General features: G+C 40.7%; 3 protein-coding genes across 6 annotated transcripts; 1 reads left to right on the top strand and 2 right to left on the bottom strand.

Moving 5' to 3' along the window:
* Nucleotides 1-171: 171 nt before the first annotated feature.
* On the bottom strand, nucleotides 172-5,127 carry LOC106742896. Its single transcript, XM_014616253.1, has 11 exons — nucleotides 4,977-5,127; nucleotides 4,616-4,885; nucleotides 4,221-4,526; nucleotides 3,423-4,066; nucleotides 3,122-3,334; nucleotides 2,620-2,937; nucleotides 2,341-2,539; nucleotides 1,915-2,087; nucleotides 1,719-1,816; nucleotides 1,382-1,643; nucleotides 172-1,229 (listed from the first exon to the last, which is right to left on the bottom strand). Exons 2-11 carry the CDS (start codon nucleotides 4,752-4,754, stop codon nucleotides 675-677), a joined length of 2,907 nt encoding a protein of 968 aa, XP_014471739.1. The 5' UTR covers nucleotides 4,755-4,885; nucleotides 4,977-5,127; the 3' UTR covers nucleotides 172-674.
* Nucleotides 5,128-7,157: 2,030 nt separating this feature from the next.
* Nucleotides 7,158-12,440, bottom strand: LOC106742826 (coiled-coil domain-containing protein 6). Of its 4 annotated transcripts, none has more exons than XM_014616120.1 (6): nucleotides 11,925-12,440; nucleotides 11,150-11,690; nucleotides 10,917-11,052; nucleotides 10,517-10,644; nucleotides 10,119-10,228; nucleotides 7,158-7,972 (listed from the first exon to the last, which is right to left on the bottom strand). In XM_014616120.1, exons 1-6 carry the CDS (start codon nucleotides 12,147-12,149, stop codon nucleotides 7,805-7,807), a joined length of 1,308 nt encoding a protein of 435 aa, XP_014471606.1. In that variant the 5' UTR covers nucleotides 12,150-12,440; the 3' UTR covers nucleotides 7,158-7,804. The 4 variants fall into 4 exon arrangements, with proteins under 4 accessions (XP_014471606.1, XP_014471607.1, XP_014471608.1 ...); XM_014616121.1 differs by having other exon boundaries at nucleotides 7,158-7,969; XM_014616122.1 differs by having other exon boundaries at nucleotides 10,119-10,213.
* Nucleotides 12,441-13,289: 849 nt separating this feature from the next.
* LOC106742825 (U3 small nucleolar RNA-associated protein 14 homolog A) lies at nucleotides 13,290-18,445 on the top strand. The gene is made up of 8 exons (XM_014616119.1): nucleotides 13,290-13,308; nucleotides 13,506-13,676; nucleotides 13,780-13,996; nucleotides 14,770-15,099; nucleotides 15,219-15,470; nucleotides 15,578-15,911; nucleotides 16,004-16,794; nucleotides 17,916-18,445. The coding sequence occupies exons 2-8, from the start codon at nucleotides 13,588-13,590 to the stop codon at nucleotides 18,369-18,371; spliced, it is 2,469 nt and encodes an 822-aa protein (XP_014471605.1). The 5' UTR covers nucleotides 13,290-13,308; nucleotides 13,506-13,587; the 3' UTR covers nucleotides 18,372-18,445.
* The last annotated feature ends 954 nt before the right edge of the window (nucleotides 18,446-19,399 follow it).

Raw genomic sequence — 19,399 nt, 5'->3', positions numbered from 1 at the left:
CCTTATTCTCACCGTTTGTTTTCCGTCAGAGATTTCAATATCTTTCTCTGTTTGTAATCAAATTGATAAACTGGTATCACTTTTATGATTTCCACGTAAAATATATACATAGTAAAATTGTTTTAAAAATTTCGGAAAACTCTGCTTTTTCCCTATTTTTCCAATAATTTCTTCGGTGTCTTAAAGGTATCCACTTAGAAAAATTCACGTGTGATCAATTAAAACCTGCCACATTTTTTTCCTATATAGAAGAAACTAAAAAATTTATGGAAAAATGGAGAAAAAATAGTTTCTCCCCGAAACTTAAAAATTATGCAAGCAGCTAATGGATAAAGGTTTCAGGGGGATTCGTACAACTTGAAAATATTTGATCGTCGCATCGTGAGAACAATCATCGATCGAAGGCAGTATTCCGCATTATATACATATATATACTTCATGCTAAATTTACAAAGGTTTGATTAAGCTCGAGAAATATACGTTTGATACGATAACTCCGATATTTATACGAAATATAAGAATAATAAGTACTAAAGTGTGTAATATAATTTGTGACTATATTAACAACATCCGGTAGTTCGACGATCTCGATAAAAGGGAAATGCAAATAATGCGTCAAGTAGGATGCGAAGTCGCTTAAGGCACGCCTGTGGGAGGATTCCGGTCGCTTGTTTTCAGTAGCAGTCCATCGAATTGACGTCTTTCTTCTTGTACATCATCAGAATATCGTCGAGGACCGACTCGAAGCTGTTGGTGTACGTTTTCAGCCAACGGTTCCTCTCCTCGACGTAAGCCTCGATGTCGGAATTGAAGATTGCGCGAAGGAAGTCTTGGCGCGTCACGGACGGGATGTAACGGAGCATCTTCTTCTTCTTCCTCTCCCTCTCTTCGTTCTCCCCGTCCTTCTTTTCTCCCATCGTCGTCGCCTCGCCGTCCATGTTCAAGGAGCTCTTGTAAATCATCGCCAGCAAATTGGCGTCATTTGCGTCGACAATCTCATCGATGATGTGTGAGGCGTTAGACGTGTCTTCGCTGACAAGCGAGGATATCGACGGTGTCACCTTGACGTAGGCGGTGTCGTATATCGCACTGTTCTCCGGAAGCGTCTCCGCCGGCGACGGTTCGTCCAACTTGTACTTGAGCAAGCAGGACTTCAATTTGCCGATTATCGCTGCGGATGCTTTGCACACTTCGAAATCACTGTCGTCCTTCAGAGCGACCAGAAGCACCTAGAAGTTGAAAATGAACCTCTCGCAAATTGGCGGAATTATCTCTGCTCATTTCATATTCTATATATCTTGCATACATCTTGAAAGTCTCTCTAGACACAAAGTTAAGAATTTAAGATTAACAATTTTCCAAATCACGGTGATTTACTTACGCCTAGACAACGTTGCCTCGCCAGTTCGTCGAGCGCTTTATTCAGTCTCCGCTTGATTTCCGCCTCGTTCAACGACACGATCTTTCTGTGCTCTTTTGAGAACGTCACGTTCGGGAAGGAGTCGTCGAGCATCCCCTGATCCGTCAGATGCGACTTGACGAAGTGGTCCCAGAAAGTCAACGCGTTCGTCTTCACTTCCCAGTGCAAGTCGAACACAGCCGCCACAGACATGGCTCGCAACATCGAATCGATAACTTCCTTTCTGCGAATCAATCGACATCAATTAGCAGTGAGCCGTTGTGACCATTACCAGACTACAAACAAGAATTCCACGTACGGCCATTTCCGATGAACGTACAGTTCCTTTATTAAATTCACTGCCTCCCTCCTTACTACCGCTTCGCTCTCGTTCTCAAGTAAATAAATCGCCATTTCCTATAAAACCATCGATTCGCATAACCGTCCGTCTGTACTTTTTGCCACCGGTACCCGGAAGATGAATGAGTAATGCGTAAATATATATATATACACACGGTTAAATTCATCCGCGACAGCTGCTGCTCCCACAGCTTGCCGATACGAACGGTGCTCGCGATGAACGTCAACGCTGACGCTCGCACGTAACTCTCAGCATCCGTTTTGGCCATCTCGACCGCCACCTCCGGAAATCGGTTAACCACCAGGAAGCCTTGATACGCCGGGTACTCTGCGAAAAGAAAGGGACGATTGACGTGCAACAAAATCTATTATTCGCGTTAATGACGACATTTGGAAATAATTATACTATGTCACTACATATACAGGTTGGATCATTTTAATGTCTCCACTTAAATATGTTATTTCCCATATCTCGTGCAAAAAAAATGTTTTAGGTAAAAGTTATAGGATTTCGAAGGGGACGTGAGTTAGTGGCCTTAATTTCGTTGTACAGTCAATAATTCCAAGCCATCTTCGCTTACTGTCTTCGGAAATCGTTGCGATAGTGTTGAGCACCTCGAGAACGCTGTCTCTCACTTCCCAGTTGGGATCATGTAACCTCTTGAAGAGCGTAGGCCCAATCTCGTTCATGTGGCTGTCCGAGTCCACGAGCAACGCCAAGTTGGGCGGCATAAAGTTATGGATGGCAAGTTCGCACAGCTTCAACGCCTTCACGCATATCTACGTAGAATTCGAGGGTTTGTTTGATACCATGGCTATGGCGAGAAGCAAATAGTTTGCGAGATTTATCGACGGCTTACCATCGGCAGTATCCCGGGGTGTTTCAGGATTTCTTGCGCGAGGGATAACACGCATATCGTTTCCACGCATTCCTGCCACTTCAGTTTAAACTTCTCCGTCATGACGGCTAAACCGTCTAACAGTGATGCCAGCAGTATAGGATTATCGACTATGGGATCGCTTTTTAAAATCGATTTGTATACGAGCTTTCGTGGATGTTCCGGCGTGAATGTGCAGTTCGCTTCTGACGACGCGCGATTCTTCGTCTCCTCACATATATCCGGCATGTAACTCTTCAGGACATGACACAAGGCTTGAAAAGTGATCACCACTACGTCCTGGAAAAAGTGTAAAGTACATCTCGAATAAGTAAAATTTTATCAACTTTCAAGATCAATCGAAATAATCATGTAATTATAAACAAATTGTGTGTAACAATAGTTTTGATTTTACAATCGATTCATCTTTAATCTATATTTTATGTTCATAACATGTTCGTCTGGTTCTGATACATGTACTCACTCTATCCATCACATCTAATATTTCAAGCAGCAGATCGATAGACACTTTACAAATTTGTTCCATGGGGAGATCCTCGTTCCGTATGATGTCTCTTATATGGTAAGCAAGTCTCTGCACGGTGGTGCACGTTACCTCGAAGATCTTGCTGAGGAACATATCCAAGAAGTCGTGATTTATGTGATTCTTCTTTATGCATACGCACAACGGTAATATCTGTCAACAAATAGGAATAATTATACCTTCATTCGTCGTTCGAGATACACGTGATGGAGTACAGGCGACGTGTAAACGACCGATTTACCATTAAAGCAATCGCCTGATGTTCAAATTTGTACGGCTCCGGCGTGGAAAATTGCTGTAAGCAGCGCAACTTCTTCCAATACACCATAGCTAACTTGTAAGTCTTGACCAGTTCGACGATTTGCTTTTTCGACAGTAGCATCATAGAACTGTAGCATATGCCGTTGCGGAACTTTTGCCAGATGTCAAGGTCGATCACCTCGGTGTTTTTCTTGACACCCTGCCTCAGCTTCAGGAACAATGATAGCAACAGCAGCTTGTGCACATGATGAAGGAACCTGGTGCTGATGCAAGCTTCGAACAGTGCCTTCACCCTCTTGTCGAGGTTGATAAGTTCCTCGAGCAACTCGGGAATGCTGTTGTCCAGATTTACAAACAGCGTGTTCTCCAAAATGTTGGTCAACATGTCCAGTGTGGAGCACAGCAGCTTGTTCTGCTCAAAGTACGTTTCCTCCAGCACCTCGTGCACCTCCGAATCCAACGAATTCCTCATGAGCGGCGCGGCAATGGCTAGGATAATCTCTTTGCAAGCTTCGACGTTCTTATTTTCGTACAAGAGCAACGTCCACAGAAACTTCTGGCTCTCCCTTGTGACGTACATCGTATGATTCCAATGAGCGCAATTTACAATATTCTTCCATGCACCTGTTGCGTTTAAATACAAATAGGGAAATTAACGCAGAAATACGAGTGGCATGCTTTTATCATTTTGAACGTGCACTATTCTTTGATATTATAATTTAATATTATTAACAAGGAACAATCGATATAAATTACGGCAATTTTGCTAAGTCCTCACCAGACTGTATCACCCATTGCCTGCCACTTCGGTGAACAATTAAATCCGACAGCATTGTTGTGTATGCCATTTTAATGGACGCAGGCAAGTCCTCTCTGTTTAAGTCTAAAGTTATGCAGAGTCTGTTGTACACATCCTGGCACTGCCAGTAGTGATAACGAAGCTCATATTTGGAGATAACCCCTACAAGCTTCAATGTGAATGTGATCACCGGCTGCGAAGCCACTTGTCCAGACTCCCATATTGCCAAAGCCTTTGGTATCCACTTCTGAAAAACCTCGCAGTACTCATAATCGATTGCAGCACCTGCAGAATAAGGTTACAAGACGTGCGTGCATATATGTCTACAGTGAAATATTAAAGCTGAATATCTTTAAAAAATATCCTTTTCTCACAATCTTTCGTGTTCTCCGCGATATGGCCCAGCAAATGATCCAAGTAAGTGGACGAGACAACGTTGTAATCCGGCAAAAGGAACAGATCGAGTACTTCTGCCAGTACCTCTTTATTCTTCTTCGAGCAAGAATTCATCATGCCTTGATATTGCGATTTTTACACTCTACTCGTTGCTTCAAAAATAAACTGTTTTACTTGCACAGTACTTGCGTGAAACGGGTAATCTCGAATCCAGCAATATATACCGTTACAATAGGTTTGTTTACTTGCTGTAAACATATATAGTTAGCGATTATTAACGAGATCAAAGTGCGTGTACAAAACCAATTGAGCTACCACTTTGGAAAACGTAAGACTTACTTGCGAGGCGTCTAGGACATTTCGAGTAAAATAACACCTGTCCACGACGTTTCAAAAAACACACCGATCAGCAAGCGACATTCTTTGACACATTGTGAAATCGTTTGATCTTTAGCACGTGCACCGAGGAGACACGAACTTAAGAGGTTCTCTTCTCCGCTAATTACGACGGTACAGTCGATAATTTCCCTGCAACTTCGTTACCGATACTGCTTCGCAGAGAAAAGATAACCGCCAAGGCGGTATATAATAGCATAGTTTGAATTACGAATAACCGCAATATAAGTATCAATGTCGTGAAAAGACATTAACATAATAAAATGAAATAATACTAGACTTTTAGAGACGTGCAATCAGCAAGTGGATGATAGCCTAAGACGTAAATAGAAGTATGTCAAAGGAATAATTAAACATAATCACGATGTCGATGTCAGAGAGTTAAAATAGATACAGAAAACATTACCAATAATTTTACAAAAATAAGATGTCCGAAGATTGATCTTAACGTCACCGAGCTCGCAGGAAGAGACAAACGCAATATGTAATAGCAAAAACGTGACTGTATTTCATAAAAGCTTGAGTAAAATACATACTATGCAGCTGTGAAGCATATCTGCGTATTATAATTATCGATGAGAGAACTTGATGTTATAATAAAATTCTATATTATATATATATATATATATATATACGACCGTCTATATATATTTATATTTATATATATTTTTATTTTTATATATATATCTATATCGTTCGATATAACATAATAAACAACACTTTGACCGGATTCGCGTGTACTTTTCATGTATAATACACCAGTTTGACAAACAAGGTTCTTATTGTTTACATGAGCCACGTTGCATCACGAAGTCGAAGCGAAGAAACTGCGAGTAACCATTTGATAGGTAGTCGAGCTTCGTAAGCAAAAGTAAGCTTGTAAAGTACATTTCCTCGCAGTCGTTTCGCAATTCGCCCCGTAACCGATGTTGAAAAGTGGCGAGAATCTTCGAACGAAAAGAAGATAAGATCCGTTCGTGCTGATCTCTATCGTTCCTCAAACTTTCAGAATGCAAGATTTTCACTAGATTCCGCGGTCTTCAAACAAGGGCTACCCGGTTGTGAAGGTTTCAGGAAGCAGATGTCGGGGTACTTTCACTCTGTGAAAGAAGTTTTGAGAGTTCCGACTTTCCAAAAAATGAATTAGCGAAAACCGATCATCTGCGAACGCTCCTACTTAACTGAAACCACGAAGTTTCGAGGACCGATTTCGATGTAACACAATAATAAACAACAATAGTCCCGAAACTATTACGTAATTATCGTTGGTGTGTATAAAACAATTTTTTATTAGCAAACAAACTCTCTTCTGTTCAACGTAATACATATAATATCTGTCTCTCATCCATTATATTTAGCACTTCTCGAGATATCAAGATGCCGAGGCTTCGTGTGGCTCCAACGTATCAAAGCTTCAAAATTCTAAATTCCCAACGTTCTAACATTAAGAGATCTAAGATTAGAGAGACCAAAGTTCCAATGCGTTGTGCTCTGTAGGTGTTGGCGATCAAGAACTTCGAGATTCGAAAATTCGGGGAAGAAATACACTCAGCTCGCTCAGAACTCGACAGAACTACTCAACTTAAAATTCGACGGAAAGGAGTTTACGGAAATTCTGGGGGTTCTTTTTCTCACAATTTTCTCCACACACTCAGATTTCCCGGAATTAGCGCAATATTGAGAAATACCTCGGCGTTACCTCGGAGATTGAACGTTAAAAGCTCGCATACTCGAGTCCTCAAATTTTCGGATCGAAGTTCTTGGACTGTTTACATGTTTAAGCTGTCTGAATGCGTAATCTAGTCTTCGGATCCGCGAGTTCTCAGATTTAAGTATCGCGAGGTCGCTGGATCGTCGAAGCTTTAAGGCCTTAAATCTCCGAATCTGCGTGATCCGCAATTCTCGAGTATGATGACGACTGTCAAACGACGCGATAGTCCCCGAGATCAGCGAGAGATCTCTGGCGTGATCGATTACTTCGCGCGCTTCACCGTCGGTGAAACTTTGCTGAAAGAACCAACGAAACCTTCCCCTCTAGTAGAATTACGCCTGCTGCCTCGGTACCGTGTGTGTGTGTGTGTGTGTGTGCGTGTGCGTGTGTGTGTGTGTGTGTGTGTGTGTGTGTCTAGTGATTACTCAGGCTGAAAGCTAAACAAATGCGTATCTGTTAAAAGTGTGAACACCGCGCGAACACTACACTCTAGTTACTTTCGTTATGTTCTTAGCGCACGTGAAATACGGTATAATCGGGCGTTTCCGTTTACCGCGTAGCTGTCCATCAGCATTCGTTCGACATTTATACTATGGTTACTTGGAACATGGAAGCAACAATGTCAATGTTTCTTTTTTTTATGTAGAACACTCAAATGATATAATTGCGTACGATAAAGAGCTCGTCTGAATGGGTACTTCAGGCATCATACGAGAAATCGCCGCCAGGCGGAGCGGCGCCAAGACCGCTCGTTCGCCCGCTGCGACGAAAAGAGGCTCTGCGAACCGCGCTGTTTTAACTCTAACCGCGATTCAATCGGATTAATTAAGTCCCATGTGTGTCTTAGCCGTAGCCCGTGTTACATTAGAATAGTAGTAGTAGTAGTAGTAGTAGTAGTAGTAATAGTAGTAATAGTTAACGAACGGGGGTGGCCGCTCGCGAACGAGTGCGACGGCGAAGTGCCGGGCGAACTTCCGGTGTCCTAGCTAGGACGCACCGTTTAGAGAAGTACCTTGCGCGACTACATAAGAAGGGTTTTCCGTAGAGCCCGCCCGACGACTTATGTCTTCGCGATGTCCATAGGCGATCCCGCGGCAACGGCGGCGGCGGCGGTTATGGGATTAGCGATGGTCGGCGGCCCGCCTGGGCTCACGATGGTGGGCGGAATAGCCGGCTTGACGAAGCGGTCCGATGTACGTCTGCTGGACGGTGCCACGATGTGTCCCTGCTGGCAAACGTTCATGAATAAACTTGCGACTTGTTGAGCTGTGAGACCGCAATCTCACGATCAGCCACGATCGCTCGTAATGCTAGCCGCTAATTGGGGAGCTTCAAACGATAAGGACGAAGCTCCAGCAAGTTTCGTGCTTTCTTCAAGTCTGAATCTATAATAGGTATAGGTTGCTTTTCAGCAAAAAACACGAGTTTAATTGTATCGTTATTTATCCTTACTTCGCATTTAATGGAGAAAATAATAATAAATAATGTAATTAGACTTGTGTCGACTTGGATTTCTTCTTGTTGAAAAGCAACTATAATAAGGGCCGTAGCACACACAAAAACGTAAGCAGTAAGAGCTTAACCCTTTTAGTGCCGATATATCGTTCGCAACATTTGCGAAAAGTGCCAACGACGATATACCGTCGCGTATCCGAGGGCGTCTTACTATTCGCATTGCGAGAAAGCTCTATCTCAAAATAAATTTATAAAACGTTATAAACGGTCTAATTTCATTGCAGAAGAATTTAAAAAATTGGTTTTGGGTTTAACTTTTTGTTATATCCTATGCTGGTTGGTGCCGAGGCTCTGTATACGCTGGAGCGATAAGGTAGAAACTCGACACGGGACAGTTTCGTTCTCAGGTCTGATATTAGTTATTTTGTTAAAAATGATTGAAAATGTAATACTTATACTTCATACTACGTGATCTACATAAAACTGTGATCAAACGATGATTATTCTTATGTGCAAATATTGTTTGTAGAAGAGAAATTTGTTTCTATGTTTTTCATCATGTTTTATATTGTTGTTATTCGTATGATTTTCAACAAATATTGAAATATAATTGGCATTACTTTATTCTTTCTTTCTTTCGTAATATGCTACTTTTTGAATTTTGTAAATATCATTTTTAGTTTGGTTTTTATGAGCTTTTTCCCAAACCTTAACAAATTCGTCAAATTGGCTCGGTATTCTTCGCATAGGTACGATACTTTTGCTCGGCACTAAAAGGGTTTCGTTAAGTTCGATCTTGTAAATTGAAGACATCGGTTTGCTCTGGTTGCTACAGGAAAGTAGTTTCATTGGGTAAATATTATCTTAACACATTAACGGTGGGCGATCTCGACGAAAGTAGAGCGCCTAGAGCGGGCGATATTTTGTGTGATCATAAAAACTTTAAGGTACAGTCGAGCTAAATCGTATTACTACAACTCCCGCCTTTAAGCCGCAGTCGAGCTAAATCGTATTACTACGACTCCCGCCTTTAAGCCGCAGTCGAGATAAATCGTAGTACTACGACTCCCACCTTTAATGTGTTAAGATAATCTTAAGAATAAACCGATGTTTCCGATTTGCGAAACCTAACGCAGCTTTAAGCAGTAAGAAAATCGATTTATCACAGTAGATTGTTCTTCTTACAATCAAAGAATAATCGACTATGACTGATCAATTTGCTTATCGTTTAAGCCTCAGTTTTTTATTTCTTGGTTATCTTGTGGTTTATAGATTTAATCTAATGAGATAAAAATTATGTTCTTCAATTCATGGTTAATCATTAAACTTTAAAAATTACCACGACAAAATCATTAGTTTAATGATTAACGATAAGTAGAAAAAACATAATTTTTGCATTACTATTAGTTTAAGTTTAAAGCACAAGTTAACTAGAAAATGAAAAATCAGACCTAAGTTTTATTGTTTAAGTTTTTCCGTGTGTCATATCCCTAAATCCTTTTGCTCTAAACAGCAAATTGTAACATAATTTCTAGCAAAAAGTGTTTCCAGCGCTATCAGACATCGCAATTTCTAAGTTTTAAGCGTTGTTACATTTGAGACGGTAACACCTTTTTCAGAAATTACGTTATATTTGATTGCTTAGAGCAAAAGACTAAGAAATTTATTATTATTATAGATCCGGATTAACATGTATTCGAAACATACGTTGAGCACACGAATCTAAGACAGGTATTTATGATCGAATCTTACATTTAAGACAATCTTAAGTCCATCTTCAGATGTACGACTCATTGACTATAAAGCATCTGAAGATGAACTTGAGACGGTTTTAAATATAAGATCTGACTATGAGTGCCGGCCTATGTGTGACGAATTAGTTTCCAGCATTAACGACATTTCCCTATATGATAATTTACCGCTGAGGGTGGCGATGAGCTCGCGAACGGAAGAGTGCTCGGCTGGCCGCAAGCGTAGCATCGGTTAGTGCTGAAGCCCTCTCTGGATGTGGAACCTAGCACGTTAACACCTATTGATAAAATGCGCGCTCAATCCAACGACCACACTGAACGCGCACTCGGAGAAAGTGTTCTACTTTTGCTTGTACATATATATATATATATATATATATATATATGTACAAGCAAGAGTAGAACACTTTATATATACGTTGATGAATACCATTTGCATAAATTTGATATATTACTTTACCGTGTACGATTAATTATATTTTTCGTTCTAATTGTAATTGCGATATTGTTATGTACGCTATACCTCTGTGACTCCGCTACATAGACGAATGTCTACTGGGACTCACCCGGGCTCAGCGGCCTCGAGGAACTAGGCGAAGGATTGTAGGGCACGGGGCTGGACACTGTGCGGGTCCTTATGTTGCCGCCGGACATGACGATTTCGTTGTAGTGCCGTTCTTCTTCCATCTCCAAGCTGCGAAAATCATCATCAAGTTGTCTGTGAGATCGGACAAATGTCTCTTGCTCAGGTTATAGTTGTCGAACTAACTGCGTCGTAAAGGAAAGCAAAGTAGAAGAAAAAAAGAAAGATAGAAAGAAAGTAAAAGAGAGAAAGAGAGAGAGAGAGAGAGAGAGAAAGAGAGAACCATGAAGAAACGAGTTAGACATGTACAATGCGGAGCGCCAGTTGGGCTCGTGAAACGTCGAGCGTGTGTAACGTGAGCTCAATCGAATTCAAACACCAACCTGGACTCGGACTCCGACAGATGTCTGCACAAGGCCTCGCGACGCTCCACCTCTAGTTGCAACTTTCTCTGCAGTCTCAGATTCTCCTCGCGTATCTGCTTCTCCTCGTTCACGTATCGTTGCATCTTCTCCGTATCTGAGGGACAACCGATGAGTTTAGGGCATCAAGCCCGAAGTCGAGTGATGCTTTCGCAATATACAAGCAGAAGCACAAGGGAAAAGAAGTTACTTACGTTCTTGCTGCGAGATCAGTAGGGTGTGCCTTAATCTGGCGACTTCGCTTCTCAGAGTTTGAATGTGCGTGCTCAAATTCGTGGCGGTATCGCCGTTGCTGATCTCCCTGGGCGATGTCGGATCCGAGACCGGCTGGTCCAGCTTTATCTGCAGCATTCTCTTCTCAGCTTCCAACTTGTCCATTCTCTTCCACAGTTTGTTGACTAATGCCTCTTGCTCCTGCTCCAACGTATTCTCCAGCTCCACTTTCTCACGCCGTAGCTGCTCCAGGTTGCTCTGCTTGGCCAGCGTTTCTGCTTCGAGCTTCTCGATTTTCCTCATCAGCTTGTTCACCAGACACTCCTGCTCCTGCTCCAAGGTCTGCTCCAGTCTACACTTCTCCTGCCGCAGCTGATTCAACTTCCTCGACAGATCGTTGGTGAGGCATTCTTCCTCTTGTTCATAATGATGAGCCAAAGTTTCCTTTTCCTTCTTAAGGGCCTGGATTTTCTTCAGCAAAGTGTTGCTTATGAACTCTTCTTCCTGCTCGGCTTTAGCTTGCTGCGAATATAGAACATAAATTGCATAGTAAAGGATTCAAGCTCGATATAATGGAACTCTCCTGAAAACTTAGAACAATATTAAGAACGTCCGTCATTTCGGCGGATATTCAAGCACACGCGTTTGTCCCGTGCGCTATTTTTGTCGAGTAACACCAGAGCCCCAGTTTGCGTTAGTCTCGCGACAAAGGAATCGCGGGTGGACGGGTAAGAGGACAAAAAAAGAACTACTCACTATGATGACAGACGCTTGGCGCAGGCCGCGGTTCTCTTCCTGCAGGGCCTTGACACGCAGCTTGTACGTCTCCAGCTCGACCTTGAGCACGCGGTTGTGCTGCTGCAGCGACTCGATGCGTTTTTGAAGTTGCTCGCGCGTCACAGGCGACGGCGGCATCATGATGATGGGCCCGCCGTCGATGGAGCTCGAGTCACTCTCGGACGCGCTATCGCGATCGGCCATGTTTCCCCGCAACAAGGACGACGGCAGCAACAACGACGACGAAGGTGACGGGGTGGGCGACGGATTCGCCGGTTATCGCCGGCTGCTCATCGCACACGAACACGAGCGCTGTCGCCGACGTTCTCTCGCGCACCGCTACGTTACCTTGCTTCCGCACCGTCGCTCGGACTGCCCAAGCTGACACGAGAAAATCGCAATATCGTGCGTAATTATTGCGCGGACATGTGCTCGTAGGAGCGGCACCGTAGAAACAGGATCAGCTGTTCTCGCTCGCCGACTGTTTGCGGCCGAAAAAGTGGCGCGGCGTTCCGCGACTCATCGCGCACTTTGCGGCGAACCGCCGAGACATCTGCCGGAGTTACCGCAAAGAAGATGGTGGTCCAGCCAATCAGACACTCGGACTCTGCTACCAGAATAACTTGAGTACCAATCATGTAATTCTTCCCTAAGTCGGAGACATGAAAGTGAAAATTCCAAGTGCATGCGATTTGAAAATTTGCATTTTTTCACGAGTTCATGTTAGCCCCAATTTACAATAGGCATTTTAAGCCTTGAGCTTTAAGAAATCGACCAATCACAGCCGAATGTGAGGAGAATAATCGACTGTAAATGGCCAGTTTTTTTAAAGTTTAAATCCGGATATATACAATAGGTATAGTGAGCCTTAAGACGTAAAAAATTGGCCAATCGATTATTCCTCTCACAATCGATTGTGATTGATCAATTTTTTACTGCTTAAAACTTATTCCACCTATTGTAGATCCGAACTAAGGTTTAAAACACTGTAAACCGGAACTTAGAAAAAAAGATTCATGAGGTGTGTTCAGAAATCTTACTCGACGGGTAGAGTAGCATTTATTAACCAATCATGATGAAGCAATCTTTGCTCATAATCATTTAAATGCTCTACCATCGAGGGATTTTTAAACGTACCTCTAAGGGATGATCATGAATTTTCTCCTTTAGCGTGAATTCGTAAAAAGTAAATTTTCTAATTTAAAAATATGTATACGTAAATTTCTTGATCTAATCAGCCGGTGCATCTAAAAAGAACAGACCAAATCTCATATGATGAAGGTACACGGTCGAGAAATTGTGAAAAAATATAATCCAACCAATTGTGTGAATAATTTGAGGAAATGTTTGCAGAACTGCAACTGTAGTTCATTTCCTATGCCTTATTAGATCTGTTCGTTTTCGCTGCACCGCTGAACTAGCGCAATAAGTTGAAGCGAGACAAGTATATGTTTCCTTACTTCAACTTACTGCACTAGTTTAACGGTGCAGCGAAAACGAACAGACCTTTTGTTTAACTCAAAAATATGTTAACCTAAATCGACCATAAATGTACCATAGATAAAATTAACATTTTCTGCCTGGTGAACACGCTGGTGAGGAAAATCGAGAAGCTCAAAGCAGAAACGCTGGCCAAGCTAAGATGAATGACTTAGAAGACAGTGATAGAGAAGTTTCGAAAAATCACTCGAAGCTTATCGAAGCTGTAGAACAGCTTGATAAAAAACAAAGGTAAAAGTGAAAAGAATATTGCATTGTTAAACGACTAGACCTAAACATTGCCTCTATTGATCTATTGAATGATTTTATTGTTTTTTTTTTAATCTTTTTGCAGAGTGAATAAAGCAGAAAGGAACGAACCTACTTTAGAGGTATCGGAATACCATCTTGTAAAAAGTGGAATAACTAACAAAGATGCTGTACATGTTGGAGACCTGCTGAAATCACTGAAGCAGAAAGGATTTCAGAGTCAAATTTCAAAAAAAGTTCGATCTGTTCAGAAGAAAAGCAAACATCTTTCAAAGCCATTGCCTGCGCCACTTGCTAAAAAAGTAAGTTGTTATCAAGTTACTTTAACATAAAACATATAAGACTGTGTTTGAAAATATCCTGAGAATAAAATAAAAACCAGAACACATGGTAGTTTGGAGGCAGGTTGGTTTTACTTAGAGTATGGATAATTTTCAAACACAAATATATCAAATATTATCAATGATCCCTGGAGGACCATATATTGGCTGGTTATTTTCGCCATAACTTTCGATGTCTTTCTTTTGATCAATATATGCATTCTTGCTATAGTTGAAAATATTTAAAATCCAAGTTATCTGCAATTTCATCTATCTACCTAAAATTTCAGGATGGGAAATTTTCTTCCTACATCTACTATGGTTAAACCAATAAGACCATCATTATCATACTTATATACTTCAAACATTTTCAAATATTGTAAGCTTCAATGATGTATCTAGGCATAGTTTTTGAATGCAGTCTAACTTAACATGTGAGGCTTTCTGATTCTATCCTCTCAGTTCTATAAAAATCCTTATAATTGACCAATCCTAATATTATCCTTTCCTTCTTCCCCCGATTATTCTTTTATACAATTATAAAAGAATTCTTACTGAGGGACGAGTCAATTTTAAATTATTCCTTTCCCTGAAGCAGTGAAATGAATGATGAAAGATCATAGGTGAGAAAGATGTGGCAGTAGCTACCTCGTGAATTCCATACTATGAAAGCCTAAAAAAAATCAAATTAACATAAAATCATTTATATAAAATCATATGTAATATGAAGTTGTATTAATTAAAATCATATATAGTTAGGAAGGCAGCTACACTTTGACCATGTCAAGAAAGATTTGCACAAATGGGACGCTGTAGTCGCCAGAAACAGGACAGCGACACATTTATCCTTTCCATTGGCCACCTTTAAAAAAAAAGGAAAAAATAAACCCATCCCACACTTCCTAGATGGCCTCAGATTAAAGTCTGAATTGCAACGCAAGTTGGAAGCGTTAGAAGAAGAAGTAGAATCCACGGTAGAGAAACTTGCACCTGAAGAGAAGGATGAAGTAAAAGATAAACCTGAGTTGACGTTGGAGGAAATGAAGTTGAAAAGACATGAAGCCGCCAGACTCAGAGCACAGCAGGTAAAAGGGAACAAGTTACGATGCGATTATGAAATAATTACTAAGGGATTACAAGGGACAAAACAATTCAATAGTAAACTAATAAGAGATCGTCTTAGACTACATTTTTTTTTTTTTAGTCGTATCAAGAGGCGAAGGCGCATCGTGAGCGCAAGATTAAAAGCAAGAAGTTTCACCGTATCGAACGGAAGAAGAAAATCAAGCAGCAGTTGAAGGAGTTCGAAGAGTTGCAGAAAACTAATCCAGAAGAAGCCTTAGCGAAGCTGCAACAACTGGACAGGACTCGTGCTGAGGAGCGAATGTCGCTGAGGCACAAGAGCACGGGTCAGTGGGCCAAGAATAAGCAAATCAGAGCCAGATATGACAAGGAAGTGAGTATCATCTTCATCTAAAGCTCGACAAGGAAGATTGATTATTAATGAGGACGAATAGTCGTTGGGAAACGATATATTCTATCTAACGTAATTCTTATCGTTAGACTCGACAGGTGCTTGCCGAACAATTGTCTATTGGTAGAGAATTGACGCAGAAAGTTAGGCCAGCCGATGATAGTGGCGAAGATGATGAGAACGATGAGAATGAGGCACCGTTAGTGCTTTTAAGTAGTGATAAGGATAACCCATGGATGAACTCTGTGAAAAAGGAATCCGAGATCGATGAGTTTATTAAGAGTTACCGGAAGTACCATGATAAGAAGAAGAAGAAAGCTGAGGAAGAAATTGTCGCGGAGGTTGAGCCCAAGCCAGCTGCCAACAAACGTAAATTAGATGATAAATCAGAGAAACAGATTTCTGATAAGCCAAATAAAGCGGGTACGCACTTACTCGTTTAATCGTGTTTACAAGAAAATTTAGTGATATTTCTTATTGTATAATATGATAATCTCTGACGTACTCTGTTCTAGATGATACGATTACTTCTGTTGTTACTTCTACAAGCCAAAAGACTAGTGAATCTATCCAAAATAAAAGGGTAAAGAAAAAAATGGACAGCAGCTGTATCGTATCTTCGAATGAGACAGGATCGAGAAAGAAAAAGGTGAAGTTATTCGACAAGAAGACCGAAGCCAAAACGAGGAATAAGTGCGCCGTAGGAGCTACCTCTACATGGCATGTCGAAGAATTGCAGCGTAATGAGGAAACCGACTTTAAGGCGAAGAAAGATACAAGGCAGTCTAAGACATCTAAGAAATATGAAGTAAACGTAGACGACATGTTCGATTCCGTGGAAGAAAATATAAAACAGAAAGTCGACTTGAAGCTGCAAAGGATAAAAAAGAAACTCGAGGAGGGGAACAAAGTGAATAGACACGAGAAGGAGCAAGATAAGGGGAACAAAGATTACACGCCAAATCTTGAATTCAAAAATTCTAAGCAGAAACCCGAGTTGGATGTTCCGTTGGAGGAAACCACTTCCAAGGAAAATCCACAGCATGATTTAACGGACTTGAAGGCAATAATGAACTCTGAGCGAGAAACCGCGGACAAATCGAATAATTATACCGCGGAAATCGATCCGCAGAAATATTTGAGTATAAAGCCGAAACATCTGAAGACACAGATGCCAGATTTGGATGTAGATGGGGAGAATATACTGGACAACGATGAACTGGAAGAAGAGACTCACAAGATAATGAGTGAGGCATTCGCAGACGACGATGTTGTGGAAGAATTTAGGAGAGAGAAGGAGGAAGAGGTATGCAAAGAATATTTTAAATAACTGATTGCGTAAAACTATTTGTAGTTGCGCTAATGAATCAATTAAGGAGGTTCGGTAGTGTTAGCGGGGGGAAATCTTAGAGAGGCAAGGGGAGAGAGAACGTCTGACAACGCCGCAAATTTTTTCGGCTGCTGACACGTCGTCGTCGTCGTCTATTGACATTGTACTTGTGTACTCTATTAAAATTATTATAATTAATAAATTGAAAATTGACTGTAAAAAATAATTTATTTGTTAAATTTAAATGAATGTACTTGTTGAAATCGTGTGACTTTGATGTTTAAAATGGGTAAAGTTAAAAGAAAAACAAATAACCTTCAAATTACTACGGATGCTGCTGGCAAAGAAAGAATTCGTTTTAATGGAAAGTTTGTTAAAAAATTAAAAGTAGATAGACACTTACGAGGCAAAATGTTAAGTGAAATGAGAGAAAAAGCTCAAAGTCTTAAAATTCTTCAGTTGAAATGAACAAAGTTGACATTCCTGTTGACGGTGAAAGAGTTGTTAATTTCGATTGTGTTAATAAAAATAATATTTTCAATGAAACGTTTTAAATTACAAAAGAAGTTTTTTTTACTATACATTGAATTTCAAAGCGCGCACCGAAAACAGCGTTGCCAAGTCGTCTGTTGCAACCACATTTTTAGCTATTTTTTAATAGAAATATGTAGTGGGGCTCGCTCAAACTTTGACTGAGAATGTTATTTTAATAATATTCTTTCATATAAAAAAAAAGCATCTTCATTGAGCCGTTTTTTTTTATTTGAATTTTAAGTGATTTCTCCATAAGCCTACATGTTAAAATGTCGTTTTTTTAGGTCAATATATCTTACAAACGGTGTAGTGAAATCCTTCAAAAATTTAGTTGTGATATAATACTATTATTCCGAATAATCTATTAAAATTTCAAAAATTTTCATCATAAAAAACCATCACTACCGAACCTGCTTAAAACTTTGCTGTTACTTGATATTCATGATTTTCTTTTCATATTTTTGGAACGATTGGTTTTTATTGACCTTAATTTATATGTTAATTGAGTATCAGTGAATCTAATTATGTTAGTGCAAAAATTAATATGTACCAAATGTTTCTAGATAAAGAATTCGCAGCCGCAGAACATCGACTTGAGCTTGCCCGGGTGGGGTTCCTGGGCGGGAACAAACATCAAGGAGGGGAAGGGGAAGCGTAAGAACAAAAGATTTATAACGAAATTTCCCAAGGACACGCCGCGTAAGGACGAGAATAAAGGCGATGTGATCATCTTCGAGAGTGAGAACAAGAAGCTGAAAGAGCATCTCATCAGCGAACTGCCGTATCCGTTCACTACCGTCGGGGACTTCGAGGCGAGCATGAGAGCTCCTCTGGGTAGGACCTTCGTGCCGGAGAACGCTCACAGACGGTTGATTCAGCCATCGGTGGTCACCAAATCCGGTCAAGTGATTGAACCCATGACCGAGGACATGCTGGTGCAAAAACAACCCGCGGTGAAACGACGTATCGATAAACAGAAGAAAAATAGCATGAAGAACGAAAAGAAGAAACGGGAATAAGAAAAACTATATGATGTAAAATGCAATACGTACCTTGTACTGGACTGTGAGAATTAATTATTTTACATTGATTATCTATGTCGTTATTTATAAAACTAACTTACGGAATCTACACACACACACACACACACAATGCATGCATGCTCACACATTGATATCGTTAACACTCTTTCTCCTAAGCCCGAGTATAGGTCGGGGTAGCGCGCAGACGACAACTGCGGAAGCCCAAGTATAACTCGGGCTTGGCTATTTAATTCCACACTTTTCACACTTAAAATTGATATATTGGTTGCTAAGTTACAACGACATACATCAACAATGAAAATTTCTTAACCCCTTGCCATACTTTGACGAGTCTGATTCGTGATGAGAATTTTGGGCCAAACCTGAATATCACGAGTCAGGCTCGTGGTAAAATTTCATGTCAAACGTGAATATCATGAGTCTGACTCGTAATCGACATTTCGAACTAAACATAAATATCATGAGTCGAACTCGTGATTTCAATCTCGGGCCAAGTATGAATGTCTCGAATGGATTCTTTTGCCCAATCTTTTCCCGGGCGCATCACTTGGGCCCGGATTCTTCCGAGTTAAATGATATGGCAAAGGGTTAATAGACATCAAAATTGTCCAAGATCCCATTAATAAATCATCTTTAAGGCCAAGGCTTCAAAGTGTTAATCTCATGAACGTCATATCAAACATTATTTAAAACATTCTTTATTTAGTATCTCAAGTATTATTCATCACCGAAGATGATTGGTCTTCCAACAATTGGCTCGTTAACAAGTTGTTCCTCCGATCTTTTAAAAATTTTAATTATATGGTACCATTGAAAGTTTAATTTTTCCGTGAAGTTAGCTACGAAAATCGCGCGATCCGAGAAGTAACTGGATCCAGTTCGCTCGCAAATTTCCACAAGTATAAAACAATAACGATCCGGCGATTGAGAAACAATAACAAATAGAAAATGTGAACAAAGCGCGACGAGTTCGTTAAGACTCGAAAATCAGCGGCGTGATCGCT

This window comes from Dinoponera quadriceps, unplaced genomic scaffold, assembly GCF_001313825.1.
Source record: "Dinoponera quadriceps isolate SergipeBrazil2010 unplaced genomic scaffold, ASM131382v1 scaffold781, whole genome shotgun sequence".
Taxonomy (NCBI): Eukaryota; Metazoa; Arthropoda; class Insecta; order Hymenoptera; family Formicidae; genus Dinoponera; species Dinoponera quadriceps.
The sequence above is the reverse complement of the archived record's forward strand: the minus strand, read 5'-3'. Positions and strand labels throughout refer to the sequence as shown.